This window comes from Microplitis demolitor, chromosome 6 (genome assembly GCF_026212275.2).
Source record: "Microplitis demolitor isolate Queensland-Clemson2020A chromosome 6, iyMicDemo2.1a, whole genome shotgun sequence".
NCBI lineage: Eukaryota > Metazoa > Arthropoda > Insecta > Hymenoptera > Braconidae > Microplitis > Microplitis demolitor.
The window spans coordinates 6,300,099-6,327,111 of record NC_068550.1 but is presented as its reverse complement, the minus strand read 5'-3'; the positions used below and the strand labels follow the sequence as shown (position 1 = coordinate 6,327,111).

At 25.5% G+C, this 27,013-nt stretch overlaps 2 protein-coding genes across 3 annotated transcripts; one reads left to right on the top strand and one right to left on the bottom strand.

Moving 5' to 3' along the window:
• Nucleotides 1-1,193: 1,193 nt before the first annotated feature.
• On the top strand, nt 1,194-15,633 carry LOC103579839 (protein fem-1 homolog CG6966). Of its 2 annotated transcripts, XM_053739935.1 has the most exons (7): nt 1,194-1,947; nt 2,013-2,113; nt 9,097-9,256; nt 9,655-9,855; nt 10,721-11,568; nt 12,930-13,136; nt 14,355-15,633. In XM_053739935.1, exons 2-7 carry the CDS (start codon nt 2,054-2,056, stop codon nt 14,766-14,768), a joined length of 1,890 nt encoding a protein of 629 aa, XP_053595910.1. In that variant the 5' UTR covers nt 1,194-1,947; nt 2,013-2,053; the 3' UTR covers nt 14,769-15,633. The 2 variants fall into 2 exon arrangements, with proteins under 2 accessions (XP_053595910.1, XP_053595912.1); XM_053739937.1 differs by lacking the exons at nt 1,194-1,947; nt 2,013-2,113 and adding an exon at nt 7,186-7,251.
• Nucleotides 15,634-18,807: 3,174 nt separating this feature from the next.
• On the bottom strand, nt 18,808-26,258 carry LOC103579838 (myelin expression factor 2). Its single transcript, XM_053739872.1, has 6 exons — nt 26,045-26,258; nt 24,614-25,004; nt 22,593-23,259; nt 21,757-22,202; nt 21,540-21,675; nt 18,808-20,392 (listed from the first exon to the last, which is right to left on the bottom strand). The coding sequence occupies exons 1-6, from the start codon at nt 26,059-26,061 to the stop codon at nt 20,337-20,339; spliced, it is 1,713 nt and encodes a 570-aa protein (XP_053595847.1). The 5' UTR covers nt 26,062-26,258; the 3' UTR covers nt 18,808-20,336.
• Nucleotides 26,259-27,013: the final 755 nt, after the last annotated feature.

Sequence of the window (27,013 nt, the reverse complement as noted above, 5' to 3'; positions counted from 1 at the left end):
TAAAATATTTATAGAAAAAACTTTTGAAAGTCGCACATCAAAAACTTTAAAAATTTATTTACAAGTAAGTTATTTATAAAAATAAAAAATTTTTCTGATGTCTGCTACTTTCAGTATTATATAGGGCAGTTTTGCACACTTGAAAAATTTAAATAAAATAATTTGTAAACGACGTAATGACATAATTAATTTCTCAAATGTATACAAAGGGACTTTTATCGCACTGTTGTAATAGAAGTTTTATTTTATACTTTTTCATTAATTAAAATAAAGTTTTACATGTCCAAAAAGGGAGCAGTGGCCACAAATTTAAATCCTTTAAAGTAAACGATAAAAAATGAGATGAGTGTGAATGGATCTGATAAGTGTAAATTTTTTAAATTTTTGAATGATACTGAAGTTAGCTGACGTCTAATAGTTTTTGAAGTTTTTAAAAAACGACAAATTATAAAAAAAAATACGTATTAAAAAAAATTGCACTTATAGTTTTTTTAATTTTCTGCAAGCGTGAATTTTTAGTTTTCTTTTCTTCGTAATTGATTTGTTGAAAAAAAATCCGGAAATTGTTAGCTGTCTGTTTACTTCAGGATCATAATCATGAGAATGAATGTAGTAGACATGAAACATTTAATAAATTTTAAATAAATAAATTAGTAAATTTAAAAAATGTACATACTGATTTTTTATTTATCCAAATATGCATTTTTTAATTTTGATTCTACTGACATTTTAAATATTCAAATATTCAAAAACTTAAAAAATTCCTACTTGTCAGTTACATTTACACTCATTCATAATTTTGAATAAATAAATAAAATGTGAATAGAATAAAAATTAAAAAATGCATATTCAGATCAATTAAAAAATTAGCGCACGCCTTTTTTTAAATTTCATTATTTCAATAAATTTATTTATTTATTCAAAATTTATAATAGTAAAAAAATGCATGCCTAGACAATTCAAAATTAAGAACATGCATTTTTTTAAATTTACTTATTTAATTTTTTTATATGTAATTAAAAAATGTTAATGTCTGCTACACTTGCACTCATCAAAATTTCCAAATTGTCTGCATCTGCTACATTCACACTCATAAAAATGAGATACCTCAAAAAAGCGGGTAGTGGTGACATCTAGCGGCTTGTTATTTAAACTCAATCACATACAGATATTATATTTGATATTGTAAACTATAGATAAATATAGACTATATCACAATATTACTATTTTACACAAACGAGACTTTAAAGTAGTAGTAGTAGATACTAGATACTAATAGAAGAGAGCACAAAAGGCAAATCAGCAGCCAACTATTTTAACTATCCAACCAATCCGACTGTTGACGATTACTGACGATGACTGTCGCAACCTCAACAACAGTACAACAGAAACCACCAGTAACAGTCAGTCAGTTTTAACTTTAACTCATTTTAGTTTTTCTCTATCAGTTTTTATATTACAATTTACGGTAACTGGTAGTCAAACTCTTTTTTAATCTTCCGAACTATAGTAATTTTCGTTATACTTTGGATTTTGTATTCTGTACTCTTAACTAAGTCCATTTCACAACACAGTTACTAGCCAAAGACATTTAAAATTTTTTATCATTTAACATTTAAATTAAATATCAATAAAAATACATATCATTAAAAGTAAAATAAAACTGTGATTAAATTGGATATCTAAAGTTATTCGTTAAGTAACTAATTAATTAATTTTCTTAGTGTACTAAAAATATAATAATAATTATTATAAAGTGAATAAGCCCGTTATATTTAGTGTCGAAATAACAAAACGATAATACGATAAAATAGTGAAGACCTGGGCTGGTTGCTTGAGCAGGTTCGAGACAAAGAAATTAAACTCCAGCTTGCCAACTTATAAATTTAATAAATAATCTTTACATATTTTTAAATTTTAATTATTATAAATTATTATTTTATTGAGGTAATACATATAAATATACATTATATGTTTTGAGAATATATAACCTATGATTTTATTTATGTAAGATAATCAAAAAGATATTTATTGATGTGGTTATGAAAAAAAAATGGATATTAAAAGTGCGGTGTACAACGCTGCAAGAGATGGCAAACTCAGACGTCTAAAGGTAATGACAAAAAATTATATTTATTTAAATATTATATATATATATAGTTTTTTTTATGCGTCGAGATATTTTTAAAATAATGACTGTAAATGTAGCAGACATCGGACAAATTTAAAATTATTAATAAACAGAGTAAATAATTAATAAAACAGAATTTTAAAAAAATCCGCATTTAAAAAATTTTAAATTTAATAAGTGCATTTTTTATAAATATTATTTTTTAAATTATTTACTGTATTTATTTATAATTGTAAATTTGTCTGTCTGCTACATTCACATTCATAAATAATATGAGTGAATGTAGCAAATATGAAACAATTTATAAATTTTATGTAAATTAATAAATTTAAAAAATGCGCCTACTGATTTTTTAAATATTTAAATATACATTATTTTTTTTTAAATTATGTACAATTATTTGTTAATGAAAATTGGAAAATTGGCAGCTACATTCACACTGGTAGAATGTGGGTTGACTAATTTTTAAAAAATAAATCAGTTTGAGGTTCATTTACCCGTTGACGCCATCAATGAGTCATTGATAGATTTTTAAAATTTTAATATATGTGAATATTAACAATATTTAAGATTATAAACAACAGAGACAAGATTTATGTAAATGATCACGATATTAATACATGTTTAAAAATTACTGGTTTTTTTTCAACGAATTTAAAAAAAAACATGCATGAGTATAAAATTAAAAAAACTTGGAAGCAGTTTTTAAAAAATGTTTTTTATGATTTATCGTTTTGAAAAAAATTCTAAAGATTAAACGTCGACTGCTGTATCATTAATCTAAAATTATATATATACATTTTTTAAACCGTTAATAAAATGAAAACAGGTAATTTAAAATTTTGAATTTTTCTAAAATTAAATTGGCCGCAAAAGGTTTTTATTAATTATTATATATTTTTCTTTATTTACAAACTAAATGTTAATGATTCGTGCTTAAAATTATCGCTTTCATGATTATGTTTTTACTTTTCTAACAATTTAAATAAATTAAAAAAATAATTTTTTATGTATTATTTATTTTCTTTGAAAGTGAAAATATTATTTTTGAAATTTTAAATTAGACTACTTATTATTTTTTTTTAATAATTACTTAAATGATTAATTTTGATTTAAAAATATACTATAGTGAATTCAGGTCATGACATCAATTAATTTTTGTATTTAATTAATTTGATACTGTTAATTATTATCTATTGTCATTTTATTGATTGTTGTTCGGTATTGGTAATTTAAATGAGATGCTACATATTGATTATTGATAATTCATGATAATATTATTCACGTGTTAAAGTAAACACTATTTTAATTGAGAAAAATAAATTACGTAAATAAAAAGTTATAATTTATTTTTAATTTAATTTACTGATTTATCATTTAAAATCCTATTGAATATTTGTTTTTTAAATTTAAAAATTTGATTCGATTAAATTTCATTAGCTTCCAAATTTTTTTATTTATTTTAAATTTTTTGAGTTTTAATCTCATTTACAATATTTTATATATCTCATTATAGTCAAATTCAAGTATCAATTTTTTGTTTTTCAATTGATTTTTTTTTTATTATTTCTTTTTTTTTTCATTTTTGGCTTAAATAAACAAACAATTTAATTTATTTTGTCACGCACATTTAACATTAAAAACTTAACGATTCAGTATCCTATGAATCAATAATGATAGCGATCATAATAATAATAAAAATAACAACAACAACAACAATAATAATAATCATAATAATAATAATAATAATAATAATAATAATAATAATAAAAAGAAGAGTGCAAGCAATAAATTATAATAAATAACAAAAAAAAATATCCGGAAGAAATACAAAACTTCATCAAATAAAATACTGAATATTTATAGTTCGTAAAATAAATAAAAAAAAAATATTGATAAAATATGCAAGGTAAACAAGATTTTATTTTTTTCTTCAGTGATGAATATCTTAACAATCATCTAAAATGTTTAACAAAAAATCAACTTCACGAGACCTAAAACATTATAAATGTACATTCCCAAATACTTTTGACCTTTAAAAAACAATTTTAAATTGACCTTGTATAAACCTTTTATACTTATTGCTACATTTAATAATAATTTTTTTTTTTTAATCATAATATTAATTTTTATATCTATACAATAGATCAGTGCTGCCAATCTGCCAGCTCTTTTCAAAATCGGTTTTTTATGGCATTTACAGCTCATGGATCTTTTGCAATTAATGAAAGTGGTTTGAAATATTATAAATTTTCCTGAATAAAATATAATACTTTATTTATAGCCGTTAAGAAGAACAGTCGAGGTTTAATAAATCTAAGAGTTACAGTCTAAATTGCAGCTCTTGAGTACAAGAAAATCGTTATATTTATGCTATTTTTTATCAATAATATTGTGTACAACAGCTAACCAGCCACATAGATGCCAGTAGTTTGGAAAGTATCCGTCTCCCTTTACTACTATGGTAGCTAACGAAGCCCGCAACAAATTTTTAGCTCAGTTCGTACTAGTAGAAGGTGTCGTCCGAGGCAAGAGTACATTAACATAGCCTTGCTGATGAGTCTGTCAATGTACTTGAAAGTGGCCAGTACTAACCGAATTTTATTTTTCTAATGACGTTTTGAATAATTACGTCATTCGAATGATAAAAATCTTCCGGAATAGTTTTCTCAGACATTTTATTAGAAGCTATAAAAATTACTGTAATCACAATTAATTAATAAATTAAAAGAAAAGTAAAATTCAAAAATTTGTCTAATTAAAACCTAACTTGTGGCATATACTTTTGGTTATGGTTTTTGTAGTTATTTTAAGAATCAATTCACGTAAACAGAAAGTATATCACGCTATATATAAAAAAACGATTTTGAAAAAAATTGGTAGGTTAGCAGCACTACAATAAATATAAATAAAAATTTAAATTACACTCATAAGAAAATATCTTTTAAACTATTAGTCGTTTATAAAATTTTATGACGTCAATTTGTAAAAAATGTCAATCTATAAATTATCTTAATATAGTTTTTAATAATTTATAATTATGTATTGAAATAATTTTTTTTTTTTTTTTTTTTTTTTTTTTTACAACATGATCTCTTTCATAATGAACTATGTGTTAAATATTTCTATAAAGAATACATAAAATTAGATAATTTATTCATTAACTAATAAGTTAAATAGAATACATAGATGAAACCATAAATTATGTAACAAATAATACGGGTGTCTATTAAAATTAAAAATTTACGCAATTCCCTATTCTCAGATAGTTCAAGGCTGATTTTTAAAAATTGTTACATCAATCTATGTCAATTTTTAGTGTATGAAGAAAAAAATACGTGGGTTATAAACGTTTAATTTTTATTTATTTTAAATTCTCATACATTTTCATTTTCTATTAGAATTTATTTTTGAATTTCCTACATTATCGACATTTTAAAAATTTAAAAATTTTAAATTACTTACCAGTTATAACTTTGATCAAAGAGTTTATTATCTAATAACAATAATAATAAATAAAAAAAATCATAAATAATTAATGATATTTTTATCGTTAAAAATTTCTGTATTATCGACTTTCAATTTATTAATGAGAAAATTTTTTTTTTATTCAATTGTGTCAAGTATTGTTAAGTAATGAGTAATTTTAAGTTCTCATAATTAATATTTACATTTTAATTGCAAAAGTATTAGAATTAGTTAATCATTTATTTCTCATTATCTAGAGTATTTTGTAACTACCGGTTCGTATTTCATCATTTAATAATAAAAATTAGTTATTACTATTTTTTTTTCTTCTTAAATTAATTAATTATACTTATTAAAAATCAAATAAAATAAACTTAGTTTAATTACAGAATAGCTATAGTGTAATTTTTAACATTAACTGATTTATAAAAAATTTAGTTGATTATAAAAATAGTCTATTACTTTTATGCAGTTAAATAATATCTGCGTAATAGTTATCACGAGTCTAGACTCAAATAATAATAATAATAATCATAAAAAAAACAAAAAAAAAATAAAGAATAAAAAAAAAATAAAACCTGCTATAACGTTGTAATATTAATCTTTTTTTTTTCTTCATAAAAGAAAAAAAATCAGTAGTTACATAAAGTAAGAGTCGATCTGATCAGGAAGACAATTAGAAAGCTGTATATTTCATGATATCATAAGTTCAATTGATTATTTTTAACCTATAACTTTTTTTTCTTCATAAAATAAAAAAAAAAAAATAAATAAATTTTATTTTAAAGAAATCAAATTTATATGAGTGTGAATGTAGCAGATATAAAACAAATTTAAAATTATAAATAAATAGATTAATAATTAAAAAAATAATATTTATAAAAAATGCACTTATCAATTTCAAAATTTTTTAAATGCGCATTTTTTAAAAATTTTATTTAATTAATTATTTATTCTTTTTATTTATAATTTTAAATTTGTCTGTCTGCTACATTTGCACTCATATTTATATTGATACTAATTTTCAAATTATCATTGATACAAGAATTAAAAAAGTTAACTATGGTAGAGGTACAATTTTTGGTCACTCTGGAGCCAGCTTTGGCGCTTAAAAAATTCGAATAGAATAATTTGAAAAATACTCAATGGTATAATTAATTATTTAAATATGTTCGATACTTTTATCAATGAAAGTTTTATAAAATATTTTTTCATTAATTAAAAAAAAATTTTAAATGTCCAAAAATAGAGCAGTTAATTAGTACTACTACCCTATTACTTATACCAAAAAAAAAAAAATTGTTTTTTCATAAAATTCCTTATTGTAATTTTAAATGCAAAATTTATGTTTAGCTATATATGTAAAGTGTATATATATGTTCATAAGATACTTTCACAAAAGACGATAAGTCGATTCCCCACCATGTTCTAAACATCTCAATACTTGATTCCTGATGAAAGGGGTAGTAGTCTGTTTAAAATTTTCTCTTTTTCTTTTCACATCAACTGTTGATTTTAAATCATCATCGGATTTATCTGCAGCAGTATCTTTTTCTTTCAATAATCAACTATTTAAAGATATTGTTAATTAAATTAATGGTGTTTATTATTAATTACCAATGGATTTACCAGTTGAAACAAATTTTACACGAGTAAGTTTATTTTAAAAAACTAAATTTAAAATTATATTCTTTGAATGAAAAAAAAAAATTAAAATATCATTTTGTAATTAGCATAGTCATCTTAGTAACCTTATTTATTATTCTTATTGTCAAAGTTCACGGTATTGACAGTTGAATTATAGATAAAAAAATATTTTATTAACTAATAAATAAACAACTAAATTTTACCGCTAACTCGTAAATTAATCAAGAATAGAATTTTATGTACTTTTAATAGTTTTAAAGATATATGCATCAGTTACCGACAATGACAATGCTTTATTTATCAATAGGTAAAATTTAAATAATTTTTTAATTAATTTTGTAACAATTGACAGTTACAATATTTAATATTATGATTATTATTGATCTGAAGGTAAATATTAGTTTTAAATTAATGATTGAAGGATAGAATTAATGATTTATTATAAATGAGAAAGGAAAAATAAATAATTATTAATTCGTGTTATTGAACTTGATGAATAAATCAGCGTTTTTTAAAACTCAAGGCTCATTATATTATTTATATTTTAATTTATTATTTACTTAATCATCATTTTAATATTTAATAATAAATTGCACAATTATATTTGTGATATTAAATAAATTATAATAATTGAAAAATATAAATAAATAAATAATTTCAAAACGGTTATTATTATTTTTTAATATTGGTCTTAAAAAAATTCCTAACGAAAATATAAAAAGTGGGTGAGTGAAAGAGAGTTGGTAATGAATCCGGGCCAAACATTCTCTTATTTTTTTATTTTATTTTTTATTGAATTTGGAATCTTATGTCAATTATTCGTTAATATAACGGTATCGCGGTTATGGGACCTCGTAAAAAGAAAAAGATAAAAAACAGTTTAATTTACTGAATGGTAAAGGATAAAAGTAGTAGAAGTAGTAGTAGTTTGGTGGTGGAAAATAAAGGTGGAGGATGAGTAAGAGGACAAGGAGGAGAAGAAGGTAGAGGGCAATGGTAAAGGTAAAGATGGTAAAGGCAATGTAGTCAAAGACAAATACACTAACGATAAGACGTGAATAAGTTAACAATTCTTTGCCAGACTCACTTTTTTAACATAAATACAAAAATTTTAATTATTTAAAAAAACAAAAAATCTTTAATTTTAGTGTTTTTTATTATTATTTATAAGCACGTGGTGTTTTAATAATGAATCGATTTAATTATTAAGTTACAAATAAGTAAACAAATTTAAAAAAATTTTTTTTTTAAATAGAATATTAATATCTTTATTTAGATGACGTATCATCTCAAATTTCAAGGTTTCGCTCAACAAGTGCTTTAAAAAAAAAAATTCATTATAATTTTTAAAACTAACAAATTGATTTTTTTTTTTGTTCGACAATTTTTTTAAAAATTTTGTTTACTTATTTTATTGTGTATAAATTTTTCGGTTAACAAAATATATAAAAAATATATTATGTGTAAAAAAAAATGATAAAATTTGAATTTGTATCTAGTAGATTTACGTCAAGACACTGGATATTTTATTTAAATATTTATTCATTCGTGTGACGTGACCGAGGACTTTTTTATTTTTTTTTCTTATTCAAAACTTCAAGTCAAATAAAGACGACACTTTAAAATATTATATTCACTAACTTAAATTTTATATTTTCCATTGTTTATATTTGAGTAAAAAGAAAAAAAAAAGTAAATAATATTAATAATTTTGTCATATTGTTTTAAAAAAAATAAATTAACCACGGGTTCGATATCTAGTGTAAGTTATTAATAATAGGGGATTTAATTGTCAAGTCTATTGTAAATAAAATATATAAAAATTAAATTTATTTTAATTATAATTACAGGTATTCCTTGATGATAGAGAGAAACATGACCTAGAGCAATTGGTGGGTGCAAAAACTCATGGGGCAACGCCGCTAGTAATGGCCTGTAGGAATGGTCATTACGACGTCGCTGAATATCTCATTGAAAAATGTGGAGCTGACGTTGAACAGCCGGGCTCAGGTGAGTTAAAACAATCAATAAAAATTTATTTATGTCTTAAAACTTTATTACCAAGACTTACTTTTATTGCTTCATAAATTACAAGTAATAAATCATCAACAATAACTTAAGACACTATTATTTTTTATTTGTTATAAATTTTAAAATATCAAATCTAGTATATTATACACCATGGGAGGAAAGTAGGACATTCCAACCCAGACCTATGCTTGAAAGTTTAAATTTTTGCCTCTGTTTATGGGAAAGATGGCGCATGTACTTATTTTTTTTATCATAAAAGAAAAGAGCGACTTTTTTTCCTTTTAAACAGGTCAGGAATTCAAACTTTCAGCGCGGGTATGAAAAATTTTGTAATAACAAAACAATTAAAAATTATATGTTTAAATTTTTTGTTAAAGTTGTGTTTGATGGAGAGACAATAGAAGGTGCACCTCCACTTTGGTGTGCAGCAGCCGCTGGTCATTTGGCTTTAGTTATATTACTTGTTAAACGTGGAGCTAAATTAAATGCAACAACTAAAACAAATTCAACACCCTTACGTGCTGCATGTTTTGATGGGCATTTTGAAATTGTTAAATTTCTTGTTAAATATGGTGCAGGTATTTATTTATTTTTTATTATTATTATTGTTATTATTTAAATGAAGGAACAATGGTTCCTGATCTGCTTAATTGACATCATTTTATTATTTTTCGGGTAATGTTTCGTTAGTGGTAATTAACATCATCAGACCCATATCTATATAATCAATCACATTCAAAATTTAGTTTAATTATAATATAAATAGTGTATAAAATATATTTAAATTTAGGTATGACAATCATTACTCTGATCGTTTAAATATATTCAACACAAAACAAATTGTTATTATTATTCACGGTATAAAAATAAGGTTCCATGACAGCTGATTCCCGAAAAGTGATCACATAATTGATCCCAGAGACAACTGACCCTACTAACAATTTGATAAAATAATTAATTACTATAACATGAGTAATTAAAGTCCACCGTTATAAAAATAAAAAGTAAATTAGTTATCTTTTAGAAATTTTAGTTATTATTATTGTCTATTTAATCAATTTTTATGTTTGTTAATCAGAGAAAATGTTTTCTAATAATTATACACTGAAAAAAAAATTTCTTGGTGTAAGAAAAATTTCGCGTTATGAAATGAAAAAAAATTTTTTTCTTAAGACTAGAAATAATTTGTTGACGCAAAAAAATTTTTATTTTCTGTGTATTGAATAAACTATAAATTGATTTTATAAAAACTCACTTACTAAATCTTATAAAATCTACTATTATTTGCTATCAAACATTTATTTTCCCCTTTTCTCTTTTTCATATTCACTATTTCTTAGTTATATATATATATAATTTTTTGTTAAGAAATATTTATGTAATGTGAGAATCTGGTCAAGTTTAAATTTCATTGTTTGTTATTATTATAAATAATTATTTTAGATATAGAACTGGCTAATAAACACGGGCACACATGTTTAATGATCGCCTGTTATCGAGGACACGTACGAATAGCAAAATTTTTATTGGCTTTAAAAGCAGATACAAATAGAAAATCAGTAAAAGGAAACACAGCTTTACATGATTGTGCTGAAAGTGGATCACTTGAAATTTTAAAAATTTTAGTTGAACATGGAGCCCGTATGGATGTTGATTCATATGGTATGACACCATTATTGGCTGCTGCAGTGGCTGGTCACATGCATATTGTTCAATATTTAATAGATATACCTCAATTAGTATCACGAAAAGAAAAAATAGATGCATTGGAATTGTTGGGAGCGACTTATGTTGATAAAAAACGTGATATGATTGGTGCACTTGATTGTTGGAAACGTGGTATGAATGAACGTTATTATGGGGATGGTAAAATAATTGAAAAACCACCACGACCACCAGTTGTCGGTGCTTATGATTATGCTCAAGAAATTTCCGATCCTGAAGGTTTAGATGAATTGCTGGCAGATCCAGATGAAATGCGTATGCAGGCATTGGTTATAAGAGAAAGAATTCTTGGTCCAGCTCATCCTGATACTAGTTATTATATAAGATATCGTGGTGCTGTTTACGCTGATTCTGGTAAATTTGAACGGTGCATTGAGTTATGGAATTATGCATTGGATATGCAGCAGAGTATGTTGGAGCCTCTTAATCCAATGACACAGAGTTCATTGTTTAGTTTCATTGAGTTATTTAGCTTCATGGTTGGCGAAGAAGGTAGACAAACTCCCAGAGGACGTAGAATACCATCAGTTGAGAGACATGAGCTTATGAGAGTTTTTAAAAAAGCGGTAATTTATTTAAATAATTTTATTAAATAATAGGTGTGCGCAAATCCCTAACTAAAAGAAACAATTCAAAACGATTCAATTTTACTATTATATAGATTCGGGTGGCCCAATAAACCGACTATTTTGTTTTCGAGTCTCTTATGAAAATTTACTGGTTTACGATGTTTTAAGAAGCCTCTCCAAAAATCAGCTTGATAAAAAATTTTTAAGATGTCGTTCACGAATTTTGAAAATATCAAAAATGATTACAATTTGAATTTTTTATTTCAAATTTTTTTCTTTCTCGTGGCAGCAATAGTTTATATTTGTGAAATCATGACTACGCTGAAAGTTTAAATATTTGAACCTCGCTCAAGAATTTTGAATGTTTCCGAGTGCTGTCTTTTGAACATTTTCGAGCGACTTTTGAATATTAATACAAAAGCTTCTCGATTTTTTCACCATTAATTTGCATCACAATGAATGGAAATATAACCCGAGAAATAGAAATAATAAGTTATTTATATACTTTTTTATTTCTTAATTTAATTTTTAGGTTTTTTCGCTTATTCAAAACTTACCAAATTTTATTGTTTAAGACTGTCCTGTATATTTTTGGTTATGCAAAATTTATATTTTAGTAAAAGGACAATAATTGAGTTATAAAAGAATACAAAAACTAATTCAAAGTATTAGTCACATATTATCAGTTAATATTCAAAATTCTTGAGCGGCGTTTGAATATTTAAATTTTGGGCTAAAATTTTCAGCATAGACTTGATTTTACAAATATGAACTATTGCTGCCACGAGAAAGAAAAAATTTATAATTAAAATATCAAAATTTTAATCATTTTTGATATTTTAAAAATTCGTGAGCGACCTCTTGAAAATTTTTTATCGAGCTGATTTTTGGAGAGGCTTCATAAAACATCATAAGCCAACAAATTTTCATAAGATACTCAAAAAGAAAAATAGTCGATTTTTTTGAGCCACCCTAATATAGATATACATTCATCATTGAGTGAATTTTTTTTGTTTAATCAGAGATAGTTCGAACTTTCAAATTATTTGTAAATTTTCAAATCATTCAAAAGTTTATGAATAATCAAAAAATTTTTTTTTTACCAACTTAAAATTGTTACATGTTTCCAATAATTGAAGTTTTTATCGGACGTAAATATAACTCAGACACGAGTTTACAAAATAATTATTTTTGGTTACTTAAAAAAATTTAAGCTCATTAAATAAAAATTGAATATTTGAAAGTTAATCAGAATTTTCCAATTTTAATCAAATAATTAAAATTCATCGAATTGTTTGAGTCGCACATCTCTACTAAATTAGTAAATATTTATATGTTTTTCTTTTTATTATCAATAGGTATTGGAAGTTAAATTAGGCAAGCAAATGTTAGACAAGTTGCCATCCTGTGATCGTGATCTTACAAATTTAAATCGAACACTCGTAATTACACTTCATCTTGCTTGTCTACTAACACGTGAAATGCCTGATATTAATTCGTCTGATTATGATGCCCTCCATAAAGCTATTTACGAATTAGTACGAATTAATGCCAGAGATAAAGGAGTAAGTTTATTAATAAATAAAAACTTAATAAGGTAAAAGACTCATTTCCCGCTCATTTTTCATTGGGGTGAAATTAAACCACTCAATATAAATTGGTAATTGAAATAATAAATCATAATTTTTTTTTAGCTCTCAATATTAGAATCAAATTTTTATTTTAAGAATAATATTGATAATTATTATTAATTTTTTCTCGACTGAAAGTAAGTATTCTTGATTCAAGAAAATTTTTTTCAAACCTCAATTTTTTCGAATAAAGTAGAAATCTTCTCTGACCAAGACGGATTTTTTTTTGCTCAAGAATATCTTGACTTCCCGAAAACGTTCACCATTCAAAATATTTTCTTAAATCAGTTTCAGTGAGCGATTATTGGAACACTCACCGATCTTATTTAAAAAATTGATAATAATTAATTATCAACATTACCCAATTAACACACTTGGCTTTGTAACATCTTTAAGATAACAAGTTTTGAGGCTGTTTTTTGACTTATCAATAAGGCATCAATATGCTGATAAAATAATCAAAAACTTATGTCCCCAAAAAAATATCTGGCTTAAAAAATATAAGTAATGACAGAAAGTAAATTACAAATAAGTGTCAAATGTCATCTAAATGATTTTTCAATTGAAATGTCTTTTTTGAAACAGAAAAAAGTACACAAATTTCCTATAACCTCTGGGACCAACATCTATACGTCTTATTTATATAAAAAAAACTTGTCTTTGAGACAAAAAAAAATGTGTCTTGTCCTTTTAAGGCTGGGCCGCACCTAACGAAAGCTCGAATGTAAGAATTAGAATTATTTATTAAATAATTATCATAACAAGGATTTTTTTAGCTTCCGACAAAAAGCAGGAGACGAACTTCCTCGGAAGATTTTCATCGTTCGTGTTCCATAAATATTCAAAACGTAATTAGAATTCTTAAATTCGACATGTCGTTAAGTACGGCCGAGCCTTAAAGACATCTTTTTGACATCTTAAAGTTGTCCCTATGCTACTTAGGTATTTTTTTGAATTAAAATTTTATTCCAGTGTTTGAAACTACAAAAAAAAAAATTACTTTTCATTAAATTTAGAAATTTGTACTACGAATTTAATTTCACTCCCATGAAAAGGGAGAGGGAAATAGGTCTTTTAGCTTAAAATAAAGAAACTCGAACCCAGGTCTTTTATAAATACAAATAATAATAGTTATTATTGAATAATTTCTAGGGAAAAGATGTACTTCAAATGATCCACAATGTAGATGCAACATTTCCCGCTCGTTATTCAGCTTGTAAATTAACATCACCCCAATTAACAATGGCATTGTTAAAAGCTGGTGCAGATCCAACTTGCAAAGATGACGATGGTAATACAGCATTACATTTGACAGCTTTATCTTACCCATGGCGCACTGATTTGGCAACAATACTACTACGCGCTGGCGCACATATTGATGTTGTTAACAATGATGGTAACACATACGAATCATTACTCGATGACAAAATAAGATTCATGACACTTAATCCTATTAAATATACAACTTTGATGTGTTTAGCTGCTCGCGTTATTCGTAAAAACAATAACAATATTGATATTAATAGGGTACCCGTTCACTTAAGAGATTTCGTTCTTCAACATTAGACATTACATTCAAAATCATTCTTCATTAAATTTAATAATTACTATTATTTTTAATAAACTAAAAATTTTTAAATTTATTATTTTTAATGTTTTTTTTTCGATTTCATTTTTTCATAGGAATTCTAGTCTCGTTATTAATTATTATTATTATTAAATTATAAAAATAATTAATTGATTGTTTAATGGAATTGATATTAAATACACAATAAATTTTTATTGTTTCTTTATATAATTAATAAAAAAAATATATTCTAAAGCGGCATGACTTACTTTTAATGATAAATTTTTAAAAAATAAATTACATGTTTTTTTGATGAAAAAAAATTTTTAAAAGCTCAAAAAAATTTTTCATATAATTTTGCAAGTGTAAAAATATTTTTTAATTTTTTTTCTTTGTTTGAATAAATTATTTAGTGTAGAAAAAAAAATATATATAGTAAAATAATCGTGTTTCGTAAACAATAATAACTAGATAAATAATAATCAAGTGATTAACAATAGTAATAATTTATAAATGTTATTAAATAAATCTAAGTATTTGTTTAATTTTAATACTTTCAAACAATGACATTAATAATTAATAAAAAGTCGCAAGGCAATTGGAGGAAAAAAAAAAGCTTTGTGGTAGTACTGATACTTTTATGTACTTTGTGATAAAGAAATAAAAATGTTAATTAACTTTATAATAAATAAAAATAAGTTAATAAATTTTGCTATCGTTTTTCATTTTTTTTAAACAATCGTTTAATTAATTAATAATTTGGTGTACTAATGAGCGTGTAAGCTTGGCTTATTAATTAATATAGAAAATTATACGACTAATTGTAGATTTTTTTTTGTAAATATTGTGAAGGCTGTGGATATAAAGGTATGTTTGGAAAATAAAAAAAAGTATATATATATAAATAAAAAATAAATCATTTTTGTTATTTTTTTTTTTTTTTTTTATTATATTCATCACTGGTAGACTCTAGTTGGCCCTGTAATTATAATTTATGTGATTATTATTATTTATATTTTCGGTTGGTAATAAACTTACCTTCATTTGCTATGAAACTAAATAAATAATATATTAATTAGTGATTATTTTAACTAGTTACTAATTTTTAGTAATATTAAATACATAATTAATCGATTAATGCTGATAGAATTTTTTAGTACATTATCATGAAAATGAATTTAAAAAAAAAATGATAGTAAAACGTCAACTGTTTATAGTTGATTTGATTACCAAAAATTTAGGGCATTCGCAGACCTTTTTCCCACCTCCACTTTTTTAAAATATTCAAAGACAAATTATTGTAAATGTATTGAAATTTTACTAAATAATATAAAAAAAAAAAAAAAAGTTAAAGCAGTAATTGAAGAAAAGAGAACGTAGTTACAATTTTACCGAAGTATAATTCAAAGAAATCTAATTCACAGGAGTATTTAATATCTGAATTAAGTAGCCTTACCTATGGGCTAAATTTAATGAATTGTTTTTTCTTTAGGCGAAATTTGGCAAATAAAATTCAGTAAAATTATCATGTAAATTTTATAATTCGAATTAGCAAACTTTGTAGGCTACAATTTACTCAACTAATTTCGTTTAACTTCTAGTCTATACACTGAGATAAAAAAAAATTAAATTCAAGTAAACATGTTTATTTGACTCATAATACTAAAAACAAGAAAAAATGTACTACATTCAAGTACAATATTTCTTATTTTTATAGCAATTGTTTAAATCTACTCATAAATTTCTACAGACAATGCATTTTTACTAAAATTAAGAAAATATTTTCTAGGCACTATTTAAGTAAACTAATACTTACATTAAGAAATTTTACTTGGAAATAATTGGAAGTGATTTTATTCGAATCTATATTTCGGTGAAATTGTAACTAAGTTATCCATTTTTCAATTACTGCTTTAACTTTTTTCAATTTAATTAATACAATTTTAATACAGTTATGCTCAACTGTTTATAGTTAATTTGATTATACCCTAGTAGCATTGTCTTAAGCAAGTTGCTTGATTAATGCCCTTAAGCAAGTTTCTTACGGTAGATTTAAACAAGACTTGAAGATGTATTTCATAAGCATACTTGCCAAAGATTTCATCAAATCTTGCTGAAGATTCTTCTTAAAGACTTACGGAAATCTGTAGAAACAGTCTGCAGCAATTCTTAACCAATATGTCTAGTATCTATCAATGTTAGGTCAGAGTTGCTGCAGAATTGCTTAAGATATCGGGTTTCTTTTTCTTCGAATCACTCCAAGCTCAACACACAGTACCTCTAGCTGACCCAGTGGTCCTCATTTAAATTTAAAGTGCTACAAATTAATAATATCATCACTCGATAAAAATATATCGAATATTTAGTGAGCGCCACTGAATTTACTAGACTAATGCTGAATAGACGGCTCAGGAAGTAACGAAGTAAGGGTGGCCATGTTCAGGTATCTTAAGCAATTCTGCAGCAAGTCTGAGCTAATGCATCTTAACAAACTTACTTAACGTATCTTACGGAAGTATCTTGCCTCAGACTTGTCCAAGACTGATGATGCAGACTTGATGAAGACTGAAGATACAGATTTACGTAAGACTTCCTCAAGAATGTTACTAGGATAAACAATTAATTAATTTTAATTATTATCTTCTCTAATAACTAAAACCTGAAACCTAAATATTTAAATAAATTTAATATGACATAACACTATTGTACTGATCGTGAGAAATATTAATAGAATAATACTACGATATATATACTTAGAAACGAAGTGATGAATCGTCATAAGTGATAATATCAATACAATCAATCCTCTGGTACTGTATCAATAAACGGAATAAACACACTTGTATAAATAGATATAGATATAGAATAAATGTTGAGTGACAAATCGAAAAAACCAACTTACCATTGAAATAAGTTAAAAGATGTAGAAAAACAAATACAATAGGCTCAATCAATATAATATAAACATCACAGTGAACCTCAATAGTATTTTGTTCAATCAATAATTAAATTAATTAACACAATTTCCAATTCCGAAAGACAATAAATTATTAAATATAAATATACTATATTATCATCATTAAACAAAATTTTATTAAATATATAAAAAGTAATAACAATAAAATTTAGGAATAAGAAAATATCCAAGAAAGAAGCAAAATGAACCACCACTTTCTCATATACCAGATAACTTTCTCAACTGAATCGTCTCAATAATTATCTAATGGCCGATTTCTTCACTCGCAGTTATCCTATGATCAAAGTTATCCGTTATTTAACTCGAGATTTATTTTTCTTCACACTAGTTTAAGAATTAACCCTTAACAAGTAATAAGTAACTAACGACTTTTATTAGTAGAGTTGAAGGTAGCAGAGATTTTTTAGGTACATACGTAAAATTTAGGTCTCTAGAACCTATACAGTAGGTAACCCATCGGTCTGTTGAAGACAAGCGTTGAAATTTAAAACCTGAAATGATTTTTTCTGCCGAATAACAAACTCTAGTTTAACCCTTTCATGAAGAATTCAGTCATAATCGAAAATTTTTTCACTTTTAGTTATCCTACGGTTAAATTTATCCATTAGTTAACTGGAGATTTATTCTTCTTCTCACTAGTTTAAGAACTAACCCTTTATTTTTTTTGTCCTAAAGATAAATATTTCGGTGACTAAATATTCGACACTTCACAGATACAGTAAAGAATACTATTAGAATAGTTTGCATTCTCACACGTATGTAAAATTAAGGTCTATAGGACCCCATAGTAGGCGACCCATTGGTCTATTGAAGACAAGCTTGGAAGTTTAAAACCCGGAATTTTTTCTTCCGAATAACAAACTCTAATTTATCTCTCTCATGAAGAAATCGGCCATAAATTATGATACCAACATCCAATATATCCAAAAACCCAGCCACCATTTCTACAGTCCCTGTCCTTGTCTCTATGGGTACTAACTGGATCATGCTGCATGACTTAAAAAAGCTTATTAATGGACAAACATTAAGATAAATAAAAATAATAAAATCAAACCAACCAATTTTAATTTATTCATATTGAATAAATATATGACAGATATATCATCTTTTTATTAAATCAATAAAATCACTAAATATGGTTATACAAGAGAGTTGTTTTTAGTTTTATCATTAAATATAATTAACAACAAATGATGCTAAATAACTATAGTCAGATAAAGATAATCAATCCTTTCATCAGATAATCGATAGATACAAATACAAATAACTCCAATAGCTTCAATTGTCGAAGAAAACACCACACATACAATATATATAAATTGAATCCTTTGTTGTTGCCGCTGTTGTTGATGATGAATAAATTATTATCTCAATACACGATCAATTGATTGATGAAATTGATGAAATTATTAACACAAATAAATGTCCGAACCTTTGAAATTATAAAATTGAACCCAAAAAATCGTCATTATTAAATCATCGTCATCATCGAAATTTCTGGGCTGAATTTCACACAATTTTCATTGAATATCATTTAATAAAAATTAACTCGTTGATGATCACTTGAATTTTATTTTGTTATACAGTTGAAAATTAGAGCGATATATCAATCGATTCCTTGGATTTTTAAATTTTCATACCACCAAGAGTTGAATTTAAAAAAATAAATCCCATCCTTACATTGAATTTGAATTATTTATGAATCACATGGAGTTATTATAAAAATCGACAATTATCAATATATGAAATATAAAATATCATCGAGTACAAATTCCCAGAAAATTATAAATAATTTTATTTCCATACAATCGATTGCAACCGACAACTGATGATAATTTCAAACAAATATGATACGAAAATTTTAATCGACAATTTTTTTTTTATTACAATCGGACACCTCTTAGCATACAGATAGTGATTAAATATTTATTACTACCTTATTTTTTTTGTTCAATTAAACCCCTTGTAATTACGTCAGATTGATACGATAAATTCACAAACAGCAATCTCGATAAATTATTTTTTTTGTTTAACAAAGGAACAAAAAAGAAAACAAATACAGGCTTTTTTAAATTTATATATCTTACAGTCTACTATATTTAAATACTTTTTACTTTCACAAATTAAAGTAATTAATGTTGAGTTAATTAGAAGTAAGTGTAATAATGAACAATTAATCAAATTCATCGAAATATAAAAAAAAAAAAAATCAAGTGATATTTCTTGGACATAGATAATTATTTAGACTGAAATAGAAAGAAATAAGACGAGTAATGGAATACTAATCAATACTAGTCAATAAAAATCAACGGAATCAATGGAATAATAAAATAATGAGTAAATTCCTGAACCTTCGACACAGTCCCTATTAATTACAAATTAATTAATAATCTTAAATTGTCGTCAATTATTCATCGTTATAAATGATGTGTTATTATTATTTTTGTTTGTGATTATTTGTTAATTATTATATTTAATTGATAATTATGGTTATAAAAATTAAAAAAAAAAAAATCATGGAATTTTATATATAAAAGATTACCTTTTGTGTGTAATCTAATTAACATCATAATGTTAATGTATATATAGATTAGTAAAGTCGTACCTCGATTGCTCGCCCATCAATACGTGAACGATTCATCATTGCTATATTTTATATTAAGGAAATATTATTTTATTATATTGTGTTACTAATTCCAAAAGGACATATTTTTATACGATCTTTTGACGTAAAAAAAAAGTCCTTTAGAAATTAATGATACCATACTTTCTTAAAATGAATCAGTGAGCTAAAAATATGTAAATAAAAAAAAATGTTAACAAGTAAAAAATTTCTAAAGTAATTGTCTATATTCAAGCTGACCACATTTTTCAATGTTTCGAGTGTTTACACCTTAAATATCTACAATTAATTTTTTTCCACGTGCTCAGCTACACGGCGGATTAAATTTTCTGTATGAGTTTTTGTCTCTAACGCTAGATATGTATCTGAGCCTTGCAATTGAAGTGTACAAATTGATAAAAATAACATAAAATCATGCTGGTTATCAAAAAAATAACTAGTACTAAAGTACTAAATTTAGTATAGAACGGAACATTGAAAAATATCAAAAAGAAAATAATATATCAAGTTTATAGCCTTTTTATAAACACCTGAATATTGACACTTATTTTATACTTAAATTAAGCAAATATATCGTCAATCCACTGACAATTGCATGACGACCAATCTGAACTCATTGCTTATTGCTTACAATAAGGGTTTTGCTAATTTAAACATGGATGAGCCCCACTTCTAAACATCTTTATGTAATATTTCAACTAAGTTTTACGTAACAATAATTATATGTTTGATGGTGAGTTTACTAAACGACCAGTTTCGTTTATATCTGTTGTAAAAAAAATCACAGCTTTTCTGGTCTACTTGATTGTCTAATTGACTTTTTAGATTGTGCTCATCGTATGAGTGATTTAACATCATTAAAACTGTCTAAAGTAGAATATACTTGCATCAACTTTACTAATGAGCCCAAGCATACTCGGGATAAAACCGTTTTAATATTAACATTTTTAAGATTTTGATTATATTCGATTAATGTATGGTATTGCAGTGCGTACTAAATTTATTAGTTCACATGTAATCATTGAACTATTATATTATAACCTATTAATTTATAACCTATTTTCTTTATATTTATATATTGCACTGGAGTGTTTCACTGAATCATTTCAAGAGTGTAGATATATTTATATTAACGTTTGTAATATGAATTTAATTGTTATTAAAGGATACAGACAGCTCTCTCAGCATCCCATTCAGATCCGAAACGTACCATGCCGACATCATTACCCCTCATTTCGGCAAATTTAACCTCACCAATTTCTTGACATTTGTCACGTAACATTTGCCACGTTGTACTTGGTGGTAGCTATTTTAAGAAATAAAATAAAATATTAATAGATTATAAATATAAAACAACTGTTGGATTTAAATATTGTTAGATAATTACATTAGCAATAACAATAGTATCTGACATAGGTCTTGAGCCATTACTTGATTGACGATTAACAGAATTTGACTGTTGATTTTGATTTGCTGAAAAAACTGCACTGGCATTGGCAAGACGATCGGCATCGCGATTAAATGCATCAAAGTCACCACGACTACCGCCACCGTAACTTGAATTACCAAATGCGCTACTACCGAAACCACCAACATCATTATCAAGTTTACCAAGACCACGTTGACCAAATGAATTATTTCCTTGACCGCTTGCTGCCAATGATGCTTGCAAGCTTGATAATCCACCAACATTACCAGTAAAATTGTTCAAATTTGATGCCAATTCTGAGGTTAATGATGAATTCAAAAGTGATGAAGTTGTTAAATTACCACCAAGACCACTTGCTAAACTTGCTTGAAGTGCAGCTGCATTAGAATTTGTTAATGCTGATGCTTTAAAAAGAAAAAAAAATAATAATAATAAAGTAAACCATTAATTTAAAAAAAATGTTGAAAAATCCAAAAGTGTACACCTTAATCGCTCATTTTATTTTTAATATTTTACTGTTTCATAATATTTTTTCCAATATGAATTTTTATTCAACTTTTAAATTAATAATTAATTTTTTTATTTCTTATTTCAAGTTTAATATTTTTTAAATATTTTAAAAATGTTCCTTAGTAAATTTCCTTTAAAATGATATACAATTTTAACAACTTTGGTGTACTATGAAGAAGGTAGAGAGGATTTAAAGTCAGTAAAAGAGCCAAGAGTGAGAGTGACAGTAAATCACACTTACAAGTTTCGCGACTGAGGTGTGCAAAGTTGTGTTAAATATTTACCTAATTGAGCAGGTACAACATTGTTAAGTCCACCTCCAAATGCACTGGTGGCAAGTACTGGTGCAGCAATTGGATTTACAACAGGAGTATTTGCCGTAATATTGGGAATATTTCTAGCAACATCCATAAGTCGATTACCGCCAGCACCCAATCCCATACCAATTGATTTTAAACCTTCAGGTAGCTTTGGCGGTAAATCTGGATCGTTGGCGCGATCTAATCTTACAGTCATTCTTCTGTCATAAAGCTGTTGATTATGAAGCATTGATATGGCTTGAACTGATTCAACTGGATGATCATACTCTACTACACCAAAACCACGAGATTTTCCATCTTTATCTTTACCCAATTCAACGTGAAGTACTTTACCCGCAAGTTTGAATACTTCAAGTAATTTTTTTTCATCAACTTTGTAATCTAAGTTAGCTACGAACACACGTGTTACCAGTGGTCCATTAATTCCCAGTGACTCTAAAAATTGTGTACTTAATCCATATGTATTTCCAAATTTATCAGCACCGTTGCCACCCATAACTGAACCAGAGCTCGCTAAGCTTCCGCGTCCAGCATTAGAACGAGATGAATCACGAAAACGGTCGTCGCGGGAACGATCATGATCACGTGATGACTGTAGGCGTCCATATTTATCACGTTCTACGTCATAATCCTGGAACCAAATAGATACATGATATTATATTACATAAAGTGACCACATAGAAATGATTTTAAAATTCCTTGATATTTCCCGGGTTTACAGTCAAGTTCTTCACATTTTTCCATGACTCGGAAATTTTATTTGTATCATTCAAAGTTTTTATTATTTTTTCATTATCAATAATTAAATCTGATGATTAAGTCGTGCGAGAAACCATAAAAAATGGCAATAAAATAAATTTATAAGGGTTGCATTTGATTATTCCATATTATAAATATGTATGATAATATATTTAACACACGAAAAAAACTCCAGTTGCTACAACAGCAGCTGTAGTTAAAATAACTACAAGTCAGAGTAAAGAAATGCCGACTCCAACTTGGGATAACCTCAACCACACATGTAGTAAAATCAGTACTATTTACGTAGTATCTTTTACTACATATTGGAGTACTTTCGACTACAATGTTTTGCTACAATAATGTGGTTTGAAGCACAATTTTTTTTCCGTGTAAGAAATTTTACAATTAAAATAAATTAAAAATACACTAGTCACAAAATTGAGGAATACTAAATAATTTCAAATTTTTCAGTGATTCTTAACAGACTATAACTCGAAGGAAAATGGTCGTACAACAAAAACAAATTGTAGCCTCAAGTGTCTAGTTTTCTGATCTGGTCTTGAAATTTCTTTTATTATGCACGGCTCCGAAGTAATAAAAAATCAATCATAATTATCGAAAAAAATTTATTGAAGTCCGAAGACCGTTTTATAGACCAGCGAAAATTTGGGAATTTATTTTTGTGGTGTTCTTAAGATTACCCCGATATTGTGCATAATAAAAAAAAAATTTTAATTCAAATTTGAAAACTAGAAACTTGAAGCTATAATTTGATTTTCTTGTTTTTGTTGTACAACTATTTTCCTTCAAGTTACAGCCTGTCGAAAAACACTTAAAAGTTTTACACTTTCTCAATATCCCTTAAATTTTGAACTGTGACAAATAAATTCCCAGATACTTTTCGAAATTCCCTGACATTTCCATAATATTTCTCGATTTGTGGTCACCCTGGTATAACCTCCAACTTTTTTTTATTTTTGCGAACATAAAATTAAATTAAGAAAAAAAAATTTATTTTATATTAAAATATTTATACGGGTACTTAAATAGTATCAAAAAATTGAACACAAATATTTTGAAATGATTCATCATTCTCAAAATAATTGCGTAAATATTTTTAGTTACTTTGGTAGAATGCATAATTTAGATGACTTGTAACAAAAATAGAGACAGCTGAAATGAATCATAAGTGATGAGTACAGCAGCTGGAGAAAATATAGATATATAATAACAAAAGGAAGTACCTCTTTTACAACAAGTTTACGTCCTTTGATATCAAATCGATGCATTTTTTCAACAGCAACTTTCACACTATCTGCGTCTTCAAATTCAACAATACCACAACCACGTGGTTTTTCGTTTTCATCAGTAAATAACTCGACGTGTGCAACCTTGCCAACTTCAGTACGAAATAAGTCCTTGAGATCTTGCCAACGAAAGTCGTACGGTATATTCGATACGTAAATACGACGTTCTGATATACGACGTCCACCTGAACCTCCTCCACCACCGCCACCACCACCACTACGTTCTCGGCTCCGGTCGCGACTAGATGAATTTAAACGTTGACGGTCTGAACGACGATTTCTATCACGTTCACGACTGCGTTCACGATCATCATTTTGATTTTGTGACCTAAATTTAATTAATAAAATTAATTTTTTTTAAAAACTATCTTTAAAAAAATTTTATTTCCATGATCCTGAAGTCAGTAGACAATTTACAACTTTTGAATTTCTTGTCAAAAAATAAGAAAAAAACAAAAAAAAAAAAAAATGCACATGTAGAAATTAAAAAAAAAACTCAACAGAAAAAAATAATTTCTTGGGACAAAAAATTTTTTGTACTATAAATTGAAAACAAAAATTTTCCTAGGACGAGAAAAAATTATGATACTGAAATTAGCCTACATCTAATAATTTTTGGATTAAAAAAAAAAAAAGTAAATTATAAAAAAAAAAAAAAATATTTTAAAAAAATGCACCTGTAGTTTTTTAAATTTTCTACATGTGCCTATTTTTAGTTTTTTTTTTTTATTCATAATAAATTTGTTGAAAAAAAAATCTGAAAATTACTAATCGTCTGCTAACTTCAAGATCATGAAAAAATTTCTTAGTTTGAAAAGTTTTTGTTTTTAATTCATAATACGAAAAAATTTTTAAGGTTCCTAAAACCTTTTTTTTCTTTTATAACATCATTTTGAAAAAAATTCAAAAAATTATTAGACGTCGGCAAACTTCAGTATTAATTTTAAAATTTTTAAAATTAAATTACAAGATATCGTGAGATCAATTTACGATTCTTAAAAATTACGACAATTTGAAGCCTTAGATAAAAAAAATTACTCGAAGATTTGTTGCGTATCGTTAAATATTTCAACTAAAAATTTCACCAAAATATTTTATTGGTGCAAAAATTCAAAAGAATTAATTTAAATTTCAAATAATCTAGTGTACTGTCTGATTATCATCACACCTACGGAATCATATCTACTAAAAAATTCATTTTTTAAAACTTTATTATAAATAAATCCTGATGATAAAATCTTTAAATTAAAAATCAATAATAATTAATCAATAATGAGAAATTGGTAAAACAAAAGAAAAAAAAATGCCGGAATATTTACAACACAAAATGTATAAATAATATAACATAAATATATTTACTGTACTTACTCGTCGGCCTTGATCATAATTAAGTATAAAAAATACTTATATGTTAATTGTTTGCTTAATTAAATAAATAAATATATTTATGTATAATACTATTATTTATATCGCAATAAAGGTTAAAATGATGCCGACAACAGCGAATTGATTAGGGTGTATCGCAGAAAGACGCGTCCTATTGTGAGTTTAAGAGAAAACCGTATCAGCAAAATGGCGGCGCTTGGCGACATCGGCGGCGGGTTGTATTATTATTGTTATTATTATATTTTTAATTACTATCACTACGCTAGTCAATTCATTATTTTAAAATTAATAAATTCATTGTTATTCATGTAATTATTAGCATAATAATATTTTATTAACATGTTAATAAACTTTTTACAAAGTTCAAATTTAAAAAATAATTATAAAAAGTGTATTCTGAAATGCGCTGCAGTTCAGCAGCAGACTGCGCAGGTGCGTAGAAACAAGACCATTTTGGCGCGAAATTTGAAATATTTAATATTTATTAAGTTCAATGTGTTTTTTAAAATTCAAGCGTCATCAGTTGATCATCTAGATCATTTATTTTTATTAAAAAGATTTGCCATCTGTTCTCTTTTTCAGACATGATCCTGAAGTTAACAGACAATTAACAATTTTCGGATTTTTTTTTTTTTCAATAAATGAATTGCAAAAAAAACAACTAAAAATATGCAAATGTAGAAAATTTTAAAAACTATAAGTACAATTTTTTCAAATATTTTTTTTTTTATAATTTATCATTTTTATAAAATTTCAAAAATTACTAGATGTCGGCTAACTTCCGTATCATTTCTCAGACGCATGTGAACAAACGAAATGAGTGTGAATGTAGCAGACATCAGACAAGTTTAAAATGATAAATAAATAGAGTAAATAATTAAAACAATAATATTTATAACAAATTCAACTATTAATTTAAAAATTTCAAAAATGCGCATTTTTTAAAGATTT